The sequence below is a fragment of the Diorhabda sublineata genome, chromosome 1, assembly GCF_026230105.1.
Source record: "Diorhabda sublineata isolate icDioSubl1.1 chromosome 1, icDioSubl1.1, whole genome shotgun sequence".
Classification (NCBI taxonomy): Eukaryota; Metazoa; Arthropoda; class Insecta; order Coleoptera; family Chrysomelidae; genus Diorhabda; species Diorhabda sublineata.
In genome coordinates, this window is record NC_079474.1 from 32980683 (window position 1) to 32998091 (window position 17409).

At 31.6% G+C, this 17409-nt stretch overlaps 1 protein-coding gene across 4 annotated transcripts in view; it reads right to left on the minus strand.

The window, feature by feature from the left end:
- Nucleotides 1-2295: 2295 nt before the first annotated feature.
- The window catches only part of LOC130446005 (pleiotrophin-like), a 69443-nt gene continuing 54329 nt past the window's right edge, over nucleotides 2296-17409 (minus strand). For all 4 annotated transcript variants that reach the window (XM_056781975.1, XM_056781991.1, XM_056781967.1 and 1 more), the window contains exons 4-5: nucleotides 5635-5796; nucleotides 2296-2524 (exon numbers count right to left, since the gene is read on the minus strand). In XM_056781975.1, the coding sequence (XP_056637953.1) occupies nucleotides 2502-2524; nucleotides 5635-5796 (185 nt within the window). In that variant the 3' untranslated portion in view covers nucleotides 2296-2501. The remainder of the gene's footprint in view (nucleotides 2525-5634; nucleotides 5797-17409) is intronic.

Consider the following 17409-nt stretch of genomic DNA (forward strand, 5'->3'; position numbering starts at 1 on the left):
TTAAAGATAACACAAGGTACTAACGTTAATATGTAAAAACATATTTTTATTAATTATTAAAGTAAATTACCTGCAAGGTTTTTGAAAGTACAAATCTTTTAGAATATTATACAAAGTTAACATTGGAACAATCTGTAAATAAAATCATTATAAACTTCTTTGAGAACGGACCTGATATTATAAATCCATTGAATGATAAATTAGTTTTCCCTGTTTATTCAATAAAGTTTATAATTAGTAAGCGTTGCCGATTTCAATATACTTCAGAAGCAGTAGTTGTACAGCTTCGGAAACTTTATTTATAACCTATAATTGTAAGAATTCTTTATTGGTAAAATTTCCGGTAATCAGTACTCTAAATGTCTCCATTAAATTTATATTTTTTCTTAAATATCGATATTACATGATAAAGAGAGAATTGGGTGACCTTATAATAGGATAATGAGGAATAAAAACTTACTACATGAATGAGAGATGTCAATGGCAGTTAGGGACCTTAGGCCTTTTACCAAAGGGTTCTACTATTTATTCAATTATTGTTTTACATACAAAGGTTATGGAATTTATATTAATAAGGTTGTTCCGTTCCAGCGTTAAAAGGTAATACAAAACTTATTATATAAAATCACAAATAAAATTGTGGCCTCTATTAAATTCGCTTGTACAGCTTTAATTTCCCTATCATAAAAATCGTTGCTATTGACTTATTCTAATTTTTCATAACGAATGGGAAAGTAGAAGATGATAAAATTCTATCAGTTTCACAGTACCAGTGTTCATAGAAATTTATCTAGAGCAATTTTAGGTCAATGAAATCTTTTCTTCTTTTTTATAGTGCATTGTACCTATGTATTTATGTTTATATAGGATCACGTGGATATTTTTAATATAATAGTGTACAATAAAACTCAATCAGTTTTCATAGAAATTGATCTAAAGGTACTTAATAAATACATATTCTTTTTTCTTATGGCTTAGTATGTATTTATTTATTCACAAGATCTCTTGAAATGTTTCTCAAATAACAGCAGAGTGATAGTATTTCTTTATTAAATGTTGAAAGTCGTGCAGGTATTTAATAGTCAATTTTTCAACTCTCATGGTGCTTATCCTTATTAAAACTTGTGTTTATGGGGTGAATATGGGCAACAGAACACATCAATTTTATTCTAATCGAATTTTTATGGGTAGTTTGGTGACGAACTGTTTTTTAACAATTATTGCTTCGAAAGACATTTCGTATCCAAATTTTTTGTCTCCAAGGATCTTAATGAATCACTTGTTGTTTCTTCTCCAATCAAGAAAGAACTTCTGAGGAATTTTTAAAAATGGCAAAAGGTAGAAGACACCACTGGAACAAAACGAGACTGGGATCCTCATCATTTAACTGTTGTTCGCCTCCAAGGAAGAAATTTATAGTAAAAATAATGGAGACGGGATAAAAAACGAGGAAAACGGCAAAATATAGAATATACTGGAAAAAAAGGCAAAAATAAGATTGGGATCTTTATCAGTTACCTGTTGATCATCTACAAGTAAGAAATGTATGGTGAAAATAAAGAAGCTAATGACAAAATGATAGAAATATTGAAGATACTACAAGAAATGTGTTCAAAAGTTACTGGGATCTCATCAGTCTCCTGTAGTTCGTCTCAGGAGCGAATGTATAGTAGAAATAAAGGAACTAGGAATAAAACGCGAAAGATCTTCAGAGAAATTTGGGAAAAAGAAGATACTGGAAGAATTAGGTACAAAAGGGACTGAGATCCTCATCAGTAGCCTATTGTTCGCCTCCAAGTAAAATAAATATAGTAACAATAAAAGAACTTGACTCAAAACAAGGAAAAACCTCAGAGGAATTGATAAAGATGGTAAAAGATATTGGAAGAGACGTATTCGATAAGGACTGTGATCCACATATGTCACCTGTTATTCATATAGAAAACAATGTATAGTAAAAATACAGAAAACGGAGACAAAACTAGAAACAACTTCAAATAAATTAAGAAATATGATAGAATAAACTGGAAAAAATAATTTCAAAAGGAACTAGAACCTCATCACACCCCTGGAAATGTAAAAGGAAAAGAAAAGAAGGAGATTCATAGATTTTGAATAAACAAAGTGCTTAAAATGGTGAACAAGTATTATGGATAATGTATTTTACAATTTTGCTAATGTTTCATATGGTAATGCCGTTTCTAACAACCTTATTCGTACATCGTTAAAAATTCCATTTAACTCTAATCACAATATTTCTATTAGAAGGTATAATTAATAAAAAAAATATTTATATTTTGATTTTGTCATAACCTTTATTTGTAAAATTTTAATAAATATACATATATTGTTGATATATGTATATGAACATATTGATTACCATGAGATTCCTACAGAAAATTATTGTAATGAATCTATGATTGATAATATTGCGTGAAGATTTGATGAATCGCTAAATGAAGTAATATTTAAACTTATTTATCCTAATTTTCTAATATTCTTTACTGCCTGTTGCGACGGGGAGCTGAAACAAAAATATTTCAATTTAAATCAATGCTATTACAACTCAATTTAATATTAATTAATAGTATACATTAGTTCATTAAACATTAGTACGAATTATACTATAACCTTACACGTATATCCACAGTTATTAATTGTATAGTCTAAAATTGGAAATAGTTGAAATGTCATAGCATCAAAACAATGTTTACATTTTTTGACGTTTATTATTAACGTAAAACAGTTTGAATAATCGATTAACGAATAATCGATACATGAAATACAAATAAAAACCTATAATAAATATCACATATTCCCGTGAATATATCGATACATTTAGCATCGATTGTTTTGTTTTTTTCCTTCTAGTCTAATTCGTAAGCGTCATCATATACAGTAGCGGACTCGACAAAATTGCATCTTTCTTAACAATAATAAATTATAAGAAAATAATGGAGAAACATGGTAATGAATTAGAGGTTATGTTGTTTAACATAGCAAATGGCGCTGAAATAAGGTTGAAAAATATGTACTGACAGAATATTTTCGTTGTTATTTATTATAGAAAAAAAAAAAAAAACGAGGATAAAACAAAATTGGAATTCTCAAAAAGATGGTACGTTAGAAAGAAATGGAATCTAGTAGATAGAAAATACAGACTACGTGATAAATATGAAGTAAAACAACATAATAAACACATCAACAGAACATATTGATGAGCAATGCAGTACGGCAAATAATAAAGGAGAAGAAAATAGTAGATAAAAAATACTAATTAAACAAGAAGATGAAAAAAAATGTAACAGAATAGAAAATATATGAAGGTTTTAGACAAAGAAAGACAGAAATAGAGGAAAATTTAAAAAAATAACCTAAAATATAATAAAACAGAAAGCAGAAGCAGATGAAAAGAGGAAAATCTAGCCGGAAGGATGGATAAAACTCTGAAATAATAGATTGGATTGGAAATAAGGAGAAAATATGTGGAGAAAAAATGAAAATATTCCGATTGATATATCATAATAAATGAGATAAGAAAATAAAAAAAAAAAGAAAAACAGGAAGATAATTGACCAAATAGACTAAATAGAATCCAATGAATTGAGGAAATAAAAGTAATTGCCAACGACAGAAGAACATAGAAAAATGTATGGAAGGATATACGGAGACCGTGCATGATGAAGAAGATACTCTTATTAAATATTATAAACATTTATAATAAGAGATTTTGTTATTATCTAATTATTCCATCAATGAATAATAGATCAGATGTCAGCCAGTTGGCAGGTAACGTTCCTAAACAAATTTTATTCATGTGTTCAATAAATTGCATACAACAAGTAGCAGAAACGATTCTAACTCTAACTGAAGTGCGTCCCTATCAATCTTAATTAATGTCAATCGAGAAACCAATAATTCTAGTTTATGGCTTCGTTTTTACGTTGATTGGTGGAATTGAATTCTTTAGTATCCGCCACGGAATTAGATTAGTACGCAACGAAAGAAAAAACGATCCAAATATTTATAACGAACAATAAATAAATCATTTTCAACAAACATCCTAACGAGTATATATGTCTAGTTTTAAATTTTTGAGTTGGCAACACTGTTTTGTTTGGAAGTCGATTATCAGTTTACAGTTGATTTGTTATAATCACACCGCGCTTTAGAAATCGAAATCATTGGCCTTCCTTTATTTTCTCATATTTATTATCTCATCGTAAAATTCAATTAGTGAAATAGTGTATTTTATAATGCTAGCAATTGTTAACTAAGTGTGTGAATTTGTTTTCAATATAAAAAAACCTAACCTAACCTGTTGTTAAAAGAAATTTATTTCGAATTACCTTCATTTTGTCGGTCACTTTTCCAGTCTTTTGTTAAAAGATCGTCTAATATGTCACGTTACGATTGTCCAGTATCGAATTACATCCTTAGATGAGAAATCAAGAAAAGCCCCGGCGTAAAATTACCCTTTTATTCGATTTTGTGAGAATACTAAAGCTTAAATGTCCAATAAACATACAAACGATGACGGATGAGGATCGATATCGAGTTCACGGATTGCGAAGAGGTAAAGACGAATATACAGAGTATAAAAGACATCATTAATATTATGTTTCCACAAATACAGAACGAATTTTTAAAGAAAAGATAGAATTACAAAACTCTACTCGATGTACAGAGCCGTATTCAGAAAACCACACATTTTAATCATTTTAACGAAATTATTTTTCTTCACGTAAAATATTTGGAGAATATGCTAAATTACAAAACTCTCTAATGTGCAGAGCCGTATTCAGATAATCATAACATATTTTATTTATTTTTACGAAATTATTCCTTTTTGCGTGAAATATAAGGGCAGGAATTCCTCATCGTTGTATGCTTAAGATCAATAAATACCGTGGACGTTTAAAAATTTAAGATGTTCTGTCCATAAAAATAAGTGAATACACCACAGTCATATAAATGAAAAAGTATTGAACTTCTACATAATTAAAAACTATGTCGAAGTCTGAAAAAAGCAAAAATATTTGAACTAGTATGAAGAAATGTTTTTCAAATATTTATCGAGGCGATATTAGTACACATGTATATAATAAATCATAGTAATTGTGTTTACAGTTTTTAATATTTTTTATAAATAAATCACTGGATAAAACTGTGAAATGTATGGGTTCACTAACCGACGTGGATAACAAGTATCTGTTCGACAGATCTAGAGTTATTCGTATTTTTTAAAAATAAAATTTTACAACATAAATAAAACACAAAACAGCTTGGCAACATTGTAAACGTCGTACTTAACGCGCGCTCAATTGTTAAATTAATTTGAAATAATGTGAGGTTAAGATAATCGAAAAAGTATTTAACAAACTTTTTATTAACTATTTCAATTAGAATGATATTTTCAATGAAAAAACATTACCTATAAAAATGAAGATTCAAAACAAACTTATATATAATTCAAATATATTATTATATTGATAGACTAATCCAAAATATTATTTACGCATAGGAATATATTATATAATAATGAGGTACTTGACTGAAGATTTCTTTTTAAAATTTAATAGTTTAAAAATTAGTTTATAAGCATGATAATGTTACAGATAATTTTTAATTTACCTTTCTTATCTTTCGTTGGCTTGGCACCTTTTGCTTTACACTTTTTCGTTATTTGTCTGGTCTGCTCGCATGATGCATCGCTGTTTGGCTTCAATTTGTCATTTCTTGTCATCTGGCTCTGCGCATTACAATCACCCCATGTACCTTTTTCGTATCGACACGCTGCGAACCCAAAAATAATTCGATAAATAATCTGTTTAGAATATATAAACACAGTTGTTCGAAGATTGGAACTGATACGAACATTTGGTACGTTTTATGTAAAACTAACAAATAAAAATGTTTCTTGAAGAATAAATCCGTAGTTCTAGTTATACGGAAATGTTCCGCTGTATGGGAATTGACATTTAATTAAATTTTAAACGTATCTATCAACACAAATATAATTTTATATTGAAAACCAGAGTATCTATCTCACTACCCAAACTAACCAATAAGCCTCGAATCAACTTCGTCTATTTGACCGGCGTTACTGTCCACATCACAGATCCGGCACGGCCTAATACGTTTATATTCCTACTTTTTATTTGTTTGGTAGGAAAAAATCTTGCACTGCACTGTAAAGTAATTACTGTATCTAAGCCAACATCATTTTTTCGCAAACATTGTTACAAATTGATTTATAACAGACGAACAAACACGCGAGGGATTCCCAAACGGCAGTAGTCCAATTTTTGATACCCTCGGGAAATCTAATTCAGATTAATTTGACGAATAGGTAGGTTTACTCACGTGAAATTACATAAGTTGAACAACGAGATTTAGTTTTATCGAATCTGACAAGTATTTTATAAAAGAAAAAATGGATTTTTTTTCATGGAATAATCGTTATTTAGTAATAATATTTTGATTGAATTGTGAAATACGTTATTTTACGTGAAGAGGAAACTATTCCTCGTAACTCTCTCAATACAGACCATTTATAATGTTTGATAGAAAATCATCGTAATCCTTCATTATTGAACTGATTTATCGAAAAACTAGATAAATTTCGAAAAGAGTACGGACCTGTTGAATCACATTGTTCATAATTTCACCTGTATATTATTGTTTAGTACCATACACTGTATGTTGTGAACAACTTATAAATGATAGAATCTTATATAATAAATAACCAGGAGGAAGTAATTTCTTTATAGCAATTAGATAAGTCAATAAATTCCGACCCGATACATAAACCTGGTCGATTTTTAAAAGAAAACAAAAAAATTCAAGTGTCTAAAATGATATATGGAGGCAATAAAGTGGGATTCTACCTAGCATACCTAAATTGAGTGAATTTTAACGGGGCCAAATTACGTAGCAGGATGTCGTTTTACGGAACGTTATCTATGATATATTTCACTGAAGTCAAAGTTAAAAACAAAAAAAGTTTTATTTGCTATAGTATTCCGAATTGTGTTCTAATTAAAAACTTCACTTATTGATATTACACTTTTTTTTACATAATATTGACTATAAAATGAGATAGGTTGGGAGAAATTTGAATTTTAAAATATTTTATGCGGTTTTTCTATTAAATTGGAAATAAAAAAGTTTAGAATTTTGTTTTTAGATATTATCAATAATATAATGATAATTGACTTTCGGATAACCGACGCTCTACTGTATTTGTAGTAGACGAAATATAAAAAATCAACATTATTATGTCTCTACTTTGAAAGTATGGTTTAAAAATGTATGTATTATGAAAAGTTTCCTTTCAATTTAACACTAGGTTGTACTGAAATTTTCAATTTCGTTCTTGACAACCAGACACTTCCCGAATTCTCGATTTTTACCCCTAGTTTACACCCTCTTACCTTTCAGAGTATTATCTCCCTTGTATTTTCGCTCTGTGTAAATTTTTGCTTGAGGGAATTATATGCGCAATCGAATTTTTTAATAACTAAATCAGTTTCCCCATGCCAATTTATCGAATTTACTCGTTTTCCATTACGTTGTCGAAAAAACGTGAATTGGATAAGGGCACATTTAAAATGTTACGATTATTAATATTGTTCATTAAACAAATTTATTACATCTGGAGCATTGAGCGATTAGAGCAACACAAACTGACCTTCTGTGAGATCTTTGTCTGAATTTTATAAAGGTGGTTAGTTTTTTTGCTATACAAATCTTCAAAGAATGCGTCTGGTATCTGCTTTGGGACTAATAATCTAATTTCAGGTAAGAAAGTCCGTACCACTAAGTATCCACCCCAGGATAAATCCACGTATGGATGCGAAGGACATTTTACCAGCCCCTGTCATTTCGACAGGTCTTCATCCTCGTTCGCGACGCAGTTTCGCGCGTAGACTCCTTTCTCTCACCCCAAGTTCCACGGGAGATTCAGGAGATCTTCTCTTTGTGATATATTTGTTTGGACGTCATAGTGTGTGTACGTTATTCAAGAATTTCGGTGTGTTTTAGATTTTTTATGCAATAAACAGTACAAATATGAATATGAAGATGTAAATAATCCTGACGATATTGATAAACTTAATGGATTGGCTGTCGACGAAATTGATAAAAACATTTTGTCTTCTAATGATAATATAGAAGAAACGGATTCTGAAAATAACGTCTAAATTAGGCCTTTCGATTCTGATACTGAGCAAGAGGGCGATGCCGAGGAAATTGAAGACGAAGAAGATGATAACGGTACTCGATGGACAAAAACGTCTTGGAAACTAACACTGATGCGACCACAGAATATTTTCGTCGAATTTCCTTGTGCTAAAAGTTTACAAACGTGCTGGGAATTGTTTTTGGACGATTATATTTTCAGTATTATCGTCAAAAATATAAATAGTATACAGGGTGTCCCACGACGAGTTGAAACTATCTATATATGGCAAAATACTTATAGTAAAATCATGAAAATTTCTACGTTTGGGTTTTCGGATACGATCTTTTTAACTAAAATATTTTCAAAGATGGCTGATTTCCAGTTCTACCTGAAGTCGACTTTAACTTTGTTATTTTAAATAGAACACCCTATATATTAATACATTTTTGAAATCTACGTAAAATTTTAGTATATTTTTGTCTGAAAACTTTTTTCGAAAAATGCATACTTTTTGAGTTTTTAATTTTTTTGTAAAAAATTTGATCGTTGCACTCCCTTACAAATTATTTTTTTACGACGATACCCTTAAAGATATGAAAATGTTTGCTGTTCGGTTGCTTTTAGCATGGTCAGACGTATTTGAATCGATTTTGAATTTTTTTTCATTTTCTACAGGGTGTGTATAAAAAGTGTTCAAAGTTTAACTTCATAAATATTAAATTTCTTTATTTTTTTAAATAGAACTTCCCGTTTTTTTCTATTTCAATGCATTCAGGGGCAAAAAATCCAATTCCAACATTTAGTCGTTTCCGAGATATTTGAGGTTTTAAATTGTTATTGTATTTTTTAATTTTTCATGTATGCTTTTAGTAAGATGTGTAATAAATGACATTTATTTAACTGTCATTAGTCAATTGTTGACATTTTCGGAAATCGTTAAAATGGCTCGTTCTCAATTTAATAACGAAAATTAGAATAGAAAAAACCGGGTGGTTCTATTTGAGAAAATAAAGAAATTTAATATTTATGAAGTCAAACTTTGAACACTTTTTATACACACCCTGTATGAAATGAAAAATTTTTCAGCATAGATACAAATACGTGTGACCTTGATAAAAGCAACCGAGCAGAAACCATTTTCATATTTTTAAAGGTATCTTTGTAAAAAAATAATTTATAAGGGTCTGCAACGTTCAAATTTTTTACAAAAAAATGAATAACTCAAAAAGTATGCATTTTTCGAAAAAAGTTTTTAGATAAAAATATACTAAAATTTTACGTAGATTTCAAAAATGTATTAACATGCAGGGTGTTGTATTCAAAATAACAAAGTTACAGTCGACTTCCGGTAGAACCAGAAAAAGATCGTATCCGAAAACACAAACGTAGAAATTTTCATGATTTCATGATTCAGTATTTTGCCATAAACAGATAGTTTTAACTCGTCGTCGTGGGACAGCCTGTATAGAGAGTATAAAACAAAAATTTTGTCGCGATGTATCAGATTTGATGATCGTTCTACGCGAAATAAAAAACTGACAAGTTGGGGGCAGTTGCAGAAATATTTTCGTTATTTATTGAAAACTGCAAACTACATTACCGTTTAGATCAAAATGTTACTTACCATTAACGAAATTCTGCGAATTCGGTATATTTTTTGTATTCATGACTCGAAACCATTTTATATACAAGTTCACGCTTCAAGAAAGAGTTTTTTTGGTTACGTTTTACCTTTTCCAAAACCTCTTTAGCATCCCCGACAAATAATATACGCATTAAGACGTAAATGCATGTCTCAACGACATTAAGAAACCCTCTGAATATTAAAACCCATCTCAGCAAAACTCAAATATAACTAAATATTCTGATATTCTCTATAAGGTATAGGGATAACCTGTTAAGTAATAAGAGAAGTCGCTGAGTACACAGATACACTTAAGGGTTATATAAGATGTGATCTAGCTCTCAACATGAAAATTGTATGAGATCAAAATTGCTTTTATCGAACTAAGAAAATCGCGTCGTTGCCAAAACTTGTAAGCATATTTCTCGGTTACAAGTATCAGTAGCGTTTTTAATGAAAATTGCAGGCTGAAGAACTGTATAATCTATTATTATGTACCAGATAGTAATCAAACTTAATTCTAATAAATAGTTTTCGTTTTTTTATAACCATAAACTGTACAGATCAATAGAAAAATATTTAGAGAGGCCAACAGTCTTGGGTGTTAAAGATTATAAAGCCGTATTATCAGATTTTTGAAAAAAATAGGTTTAGCTGGAAAAAGCGCATTTCCAAAATTCCTTTTCAATTGAATTGGTTTAAATCCACCAATAGAAAAGGGGCGCAGACTGATAGACACGTTACCAGTCGAAACGGTTGTGTTAAGGGTGATTTATTGACTTTTGAATCAACTCGTTTCGGTGATTACCAATAGTACGTGGACGCTGATTTTTTAAAGAATGGTTCGAACAAATGATAAATCTTCTTCCTGAAAACTGTATAATACGAGACACAACAAAGTGGTTAAAAAAAGATTTATAGACTTGAAGCAATTCAAATTCCATCCAGGTTCTGTGAGAGAAGAACTTTATTTTTTTCCTCATAAATATAAAGTTGCAGAAAATCGTGGAAAGAGTATTTTTGGGCTTGAAACTACTTAAATAATGAGGTACAATGGAAATAACAGTTTTTACTATGATGTTAAACAGAGAAGAAAGATTAGGAAAGGAAATTTACTAGTACCATCAAATGTTGAAAAGCCAAGATAAGAACAAGTACTATCGCTAAACTACAATACAAGACAGAAATACCATTGAAATATTTTCAGAGCAAGTGAGAAAACCAAGAAATATCTGGATCTTAGTACGAATATGCTACAACTTTTCATTGGTTTTCTAAATGGATATTACCACATCTGAGGGTCTAGCAAAAATTGGCGAATGCAGATTCCGTGAGGAAGAGTTTCCATATCATTTTAAGCCAATTAACTTCTTTTATAGGAGGATGTATCGATATCTAGTTAGCCTAGACCAGTTCCATGCATAAACAAAATATTGCGTTACTATAGCAACGAACAATAACTTATTAGAAGTGTAAGTATAAGGTTTGACGTCAAAAAAATAAACCAGAGTTACGCAATAGATTAAAAGAAAAAAGTTGTCCACCGAAATTGTGAAAATCGAAAAATTGGAGTATCGACCCATCATCAAGTACCCGTACTTAAAAAGGTTAAGTGGAAAGCAGATTTACGAAGATATGCTTAACACCATTGGTGATGAATGTCCTTCGTATGCGACCGTGAAAAATTGGACTGCAAGCTTCGAAAGAGGTAAATTTTCCATTGAAGATGATGACCGATCGGGAAGGCCAGTTTCTGTGTCAGTCCCCGAAAATATCGATGCAGTTCATGACATGATTTTATCAGATCGTCGAATTGGGCTAAAACGGATACCTGAAGCACTGAATATTTCATATGAATGCGTTCATCATATAGTTCACGTCAATTTGGACAAGAGAAAAATTGCTGCAAATGTTTGAATGTTGACCAAAAGCGTGCTCAATTTGAAAACGATGAAGGCTTCTTAAACCGAATTGTTACTATGGAGAGACTTTGGCATATTTCTACGATCCAAAAACAAAGCAACAATCGATGGAATGGCAACATTCTGGTTCTCCAAGACCTAAGAAGTTTCGTGTCCAAAAATCTGCTGGAAAAGTTCTTGCTTCAGTTTTTTGGGATTGTCAAGGAGTAATCATGATTGATTTTTTGGATAAGGGTAGAATAATAACTGGAGATTACTATTCGACATTACTACGGGTAAAATTAAAGAGAAAAGACGTGGAAAGCTATCCAAATGTATGACAACGCCCCTGCACCCAAATCTCATATTGTCATGCAAAAAATTCGTGATTTCGGGTTTGAATTATTAGAACACCCCCCTTATTCATCAGATTTGACTCCGTTCGACTATCATCTCTTTCCGCAACTGAAAAAAAGTTTCTTCCAACGAGGAGGTAATAAAAGCTGTGGAGGTCTAGTTTGCAGAGCAAGAAGAAACATTTTTTTAAAGGTCTAGAGACGTTGCAGGTTCGCTGTAATAAATGTATCCAATTAAGAGGAGAATATGTTGAGTAATAAAATATTTTGAAATTGAAATTTTGTTTGGTTATATAGTATGCTAAGAATTTTTCAATATATCCTCGTATATATGATAGGATGTAAAGTAAACCTAGATATGGTATGTTAGAAAAATTTTTGAAAAATTTTCGTTGCCTTCAATTCTAAATAACTTGTTCTAGTTGCCATAGATAACAGAGATTAAAATGTTTAAATTTTCATGTCATTTAAATTTGTGTCAACTTAGTTATGGTGTACAAGTTAGATATCTGAATAAGTATATACCGTTCGGAACAAGGACCTTCAAAAATGTGGGTGTAAAACTTTGACTAATTCCCAGTTAAATAGAATGTGCAAAAGACAAATTGGGATGGTTGCACATATTTATACTGAAAGATTTTTTCCAAAATTGATACATTTTTTCTATACGCATCATACCAAAGACGAAATAATATTTTGGACGGATCTAGCCTCTTGTAACTACGCTATAGAAGAGTTCAAGGCGATATTGATGATAAGGGTTGGGAATCCGAAAATGAGCAACAGCTTCGTCGTAGAACATTTCAAAAAATTCGCGAAATTGACAATTACACCGTCCAGAATATGATGCAACGCGCAATTGAAGAAAATGGTTTTTTAAGTTCTAAATAAATGAATGGTTAACAATTACTTCGTTGTTTCAACATTGCACTACATTTTTTTTTCCGAACATTTTTATTTATGTACGTTTAACATATAGTCCAGTCATTATAGTAAGTTTACCTCGGAATTCGAGATACCAGCTGTAAGTCTGTAAATACAGGGTGCGGCAGCATAACTTCCTTTTTTCAAAAGTTAATAAAACTTATTGTATGAATCAGAAAATTTTTATTCGTTTTTTATAATACAGGCACATACATAAAGTTTTGTTTTACTGAGTTTTGAAGATCAAATCAGTTAGGTGACGTCCCCCATTCTCCATACACTGAGTAAACCGATTTCTGGCGTTTGTCATGACTCTTGCCAGCATAGCAGGCGTTATGTTGGCAATTTCTTCCTGGATGTTCGTCTTCAAATCTTGTAGGGTCCTTGGACGGTTCACATACACACGGGATTTCAAAAAACCCCATAGGAAATAATCACAAGGGGTCAAATCGGGAGAGCGGGCTGGCCACTCCAAATCGCCCCTAATTGAGATAAGGCGCTCTGGGAAGTGTTCCCTCAAAACAGCCATCGATGTTCTTGAAGTGTGTGCCGTTGCTCCGTCTTGTTGGAACCAAGTGTCCCCTAAGTCCAACTCATCTAGCCGTGGGAAAAAAAATTCCTGTAACATGTTTACATACCGGTGCGAATTCACTGTCACTGTGACTTCATTTTCCTCAAAGAACCAGGAACCAATAATTCCACGTGAGTAAATTGCACACCACACTGTGACTTTAGGTGAATGCAAAGGCCGTTGATGCAATTGTCGAGGATTGGTATCAGCCCAGTAGCGCATGTTTTGTTTGTTTACGGATCCACACAAATGAAAATGGGCTTCATCACTAAAAAAAACGATAGCGTCCTCAGGAACGACTTCCAGAAAAACCTCACACGCGTTCCTCCGAGAATTGAAGTCACGTTCAGAAAGTTCCTGCACAATTGCCATCTTGTATGGATGAAAATGAAGATCATCATGAAGTATTCTCCTCACAGAACGATCGGAAAGTCCAAGGGCAGACGCATGTTTGCGCGCAGAACGCCGTGGTGATCGCAACACTGAAATTCTAACTAACTCAATGTTCTCCGGTGATCTAATGGGCCGAGGGACTCCAGTTCTTCGTCTTGTCACACTTGCAGTTTGTCTGAACGTAGTGACCCACGTAACAATTGATTTCCGGTCCGGGACAGGGGCCAAGGGGGCTAAATTAAAGCGATTCCGAAAGGCGCGCTGGGTTGCGATCACAGAACATCCGCTCGAAAAGTAAACCTCAACGGCAAACGCACGCTCCTCACTGTTCCAACGCATGATGGCGACTGAACTGTGCCGGGACAAAACTTTATAGTCCCCCCTCTCGAACGAGACCACTAGCACTCCGTTACGACATCTACCGACTAAATGGCGAACTTTTTAAAAAAGGAAGTTATGCTGCCGCACCCTGTACTTGTATATTGACACCCTAAATGATAAAATATAATATAATAGTTAATAAAAATTGACAAATATTTATAATCATTGATTTATCGATAGTTCATCAACTATATATGGCGCGTTTTCGAACGGAGACACCGGTTGACCTGAAGTGATGCTGTGACCGCGCGCTCTCCGCCTCTATCTCGAAAACGGTTCACCGTATGAAAAATTTTTTAAAACTGTGACCTTTGACCTTGAAATCTAATAGTTGCGTACACCCTACCACATGTAGGTTTTCAGACAACTTTTAAGGTGTCAATATACAAGTATTTACAGACCTACAGTTGGGTATCTCGAATTCCGAGATTCTTACCTAATTTAAGCTTAAATGACTGGACTAATACGCTATTGGAGAACGTGAAGGTTCTGGAGCTAGAGTGCAAGCTTGTAGCAACCCAAAAAGGAAAAAAAAATAATTTGAACATCAATTTATATGAAAGTAAAAATTTCTTCATGATATATAGATAAGTAATCTTTATAATTATCCTTATATTTCCGTTGGATCATTGTATCCTTTTTAATTTATTGACTATATCCTTATAGCCGCCCCTTTTGAGTACGTTCTGGTTGTAGCAGCAGTCGCTGAATATTAAACCCGTAAAACATGTTTAATGAAGTAATGGGAGAAAAAAGGGAACTCGGATATTACCAGGTGAGGATATTAGATTAAATTTTGATATAATACATGTACTTTGGAAAAATCATGGCATAATATGACAAATTTTCCTTTTTGGTGCGGTACATCGTCAAGAATTAATCGGAAATATGCAATTACTCCTCGAAAAAGGTCTGAAACGATGTTCTGAACTTTTTTACCGATTTTTTTCCCCATTATTTCAATTTATGTTATTAAAATAATATGAGGATGAAGTTTCGACAAAAATGTTTTTATTTTTGTAAAATGATGATAAATGTTAATTTCTTTTCTTAAGACAGTTCCAAAAGACATAAAAGTGAGGTTTTCTACAAGATAGTTTCTAAGTCGTACGTTTAAGACAGTTTTTTTTTGGTTAGATCCCATTCGCGACTAACCTTTTTGATAAAAATGAATAACGCTGCGAGTCCAATCAATATTGTATCATTTTTCAGTGTTCAAGATTTAAATAATGACAAAATATGAGATTAATTAGATCTCCAGTAAAACAGAACATCTGACAACAATGTAAATACTACTATAATATTTTTCGTAATATAAAACCATTACAAACATCAAATTAAATGTATAAAACCATCGTCTTGGTGTCATAACTTCAACAAAATCCTTCCTTTATCTTTTGTTGATTCAAATAAACATTTGAGAGCCATTGTGAATTGTACTACAATCATTACTACGTTTGTTCCTTTAGTGTATTAATCCATCTCTGTCTACGAGAATAATTATAATAATCATAATTAACTCTTCAATATAATTAACAGTTGGCGTTTAATTATGACGCCTAACGACCTTTCAGTTATCATGTCTTACTTCAAAAAGCGAAAGGACACGAAAAAGACTTTGTGCTTTGTCTGGAAACAGGGTCGAATTCTCACAATCTGAATTACAAAAAGGATCTAACCAACTATCAAATCCTGAATTTAGGTATTTAGCTATTCGAAAAGCAAAAATTTGCATTGAAAGAAAATAATGATAAACAACATAATCAAGAAATAGATACTTTAATCGATTAAGAAAAAAACATTAGAACATTTTTCCTTGCCATATGTACAAGGACCTTTCCAACAATTTTCGAATTAAGTCACGAAGGACATAAATTATCCAAATATTTCACTAAATTATATACCAAGTGCTTTGTAATGATTGTGCCGCTGTTTACATAGGGCAGACATCTCAGTGTTTAGAAAAGAGACTAAAAGGTCATCAATATGATAAAAAAAATAAAACTGTATTAACAAACCACGAAATGGAGAACTTTTAGAAATGATTTACATCCATAAAAACGAGAAAGCTTCGTTAATCTAGGACCTCATTGTATAACAACCTGAAGCGACTCTGTGTTGAAGAGCTTGATGGATCAATCCTGTCCTTTCAGTTGAAAATGGGAGATTATGTGAAGTAAAGCAGTGCACTTTTTTTATCATCATTTGTTACACACAGACTAGTTTTGTGTTGTCATTCCCTCGTGACGAAGGAATTGTGGATTCTTTTCAACTATGTCTGGCTTTTTGGGATATGTTAGGAGTGAAAAAAGCTGGTAATAAATTATTTTAAAAACGGATATGAGTTATTAAAATACGCGAAGATTAATATGGGTAAAATTTAACGAGTCGATCGTTAAAATTTTTAAAGATCACACACATCTGGTGTCTGAAATCTCGTAATTTAGACACTAAATTATTTTGGAATATGATTTATTTGTAAATAAGTATCTACGAGGGACGATCATCATACAAGTTACGACAGTAGTAACGTGGAAAAGGGATTAGTCATATTAGTAGGATAATTAATCACAAAAATACGAATTGAACCTTCGACAAAACAGTCATTCTTCAATATGGTTAGATTTTGAAAAATATAGTTTTTAAGTCAAGCGACAGTTTTTGAAGTCAAATGACGATTAGGTTTTGGAAAAATTAGTTTCTAAAGTGAAATGAGGGTTAGTTTTTAAAAAAGACAGTTTCTTACATCAAATAACAGTTAAGTCTTAAAAAAGACGGTTTCAAAATAGAAATTATAATTTAATTTTGAACAAGACAGTTCCTAAAGACAAATGTCTGTTTATTTTTGGAAAAAACTATTTTTGAAGTTAAATGACGATTAGGTTTTGGAAAAATTAGTTTCTAAAGTGAAATGAGGGTTAGTTTTTAAAAAAGACAGTTTTTAATATCAAATGACAGTTAAGTTTAGAAAAAGACAGTTTCTGAATAAAATTGATAGTTAGATTTTGAACAAGACAGTTCCTAAAGACAAATGTCTGTTTATTTTTGGAAAAAACTATTTTTGAAGTTAAATG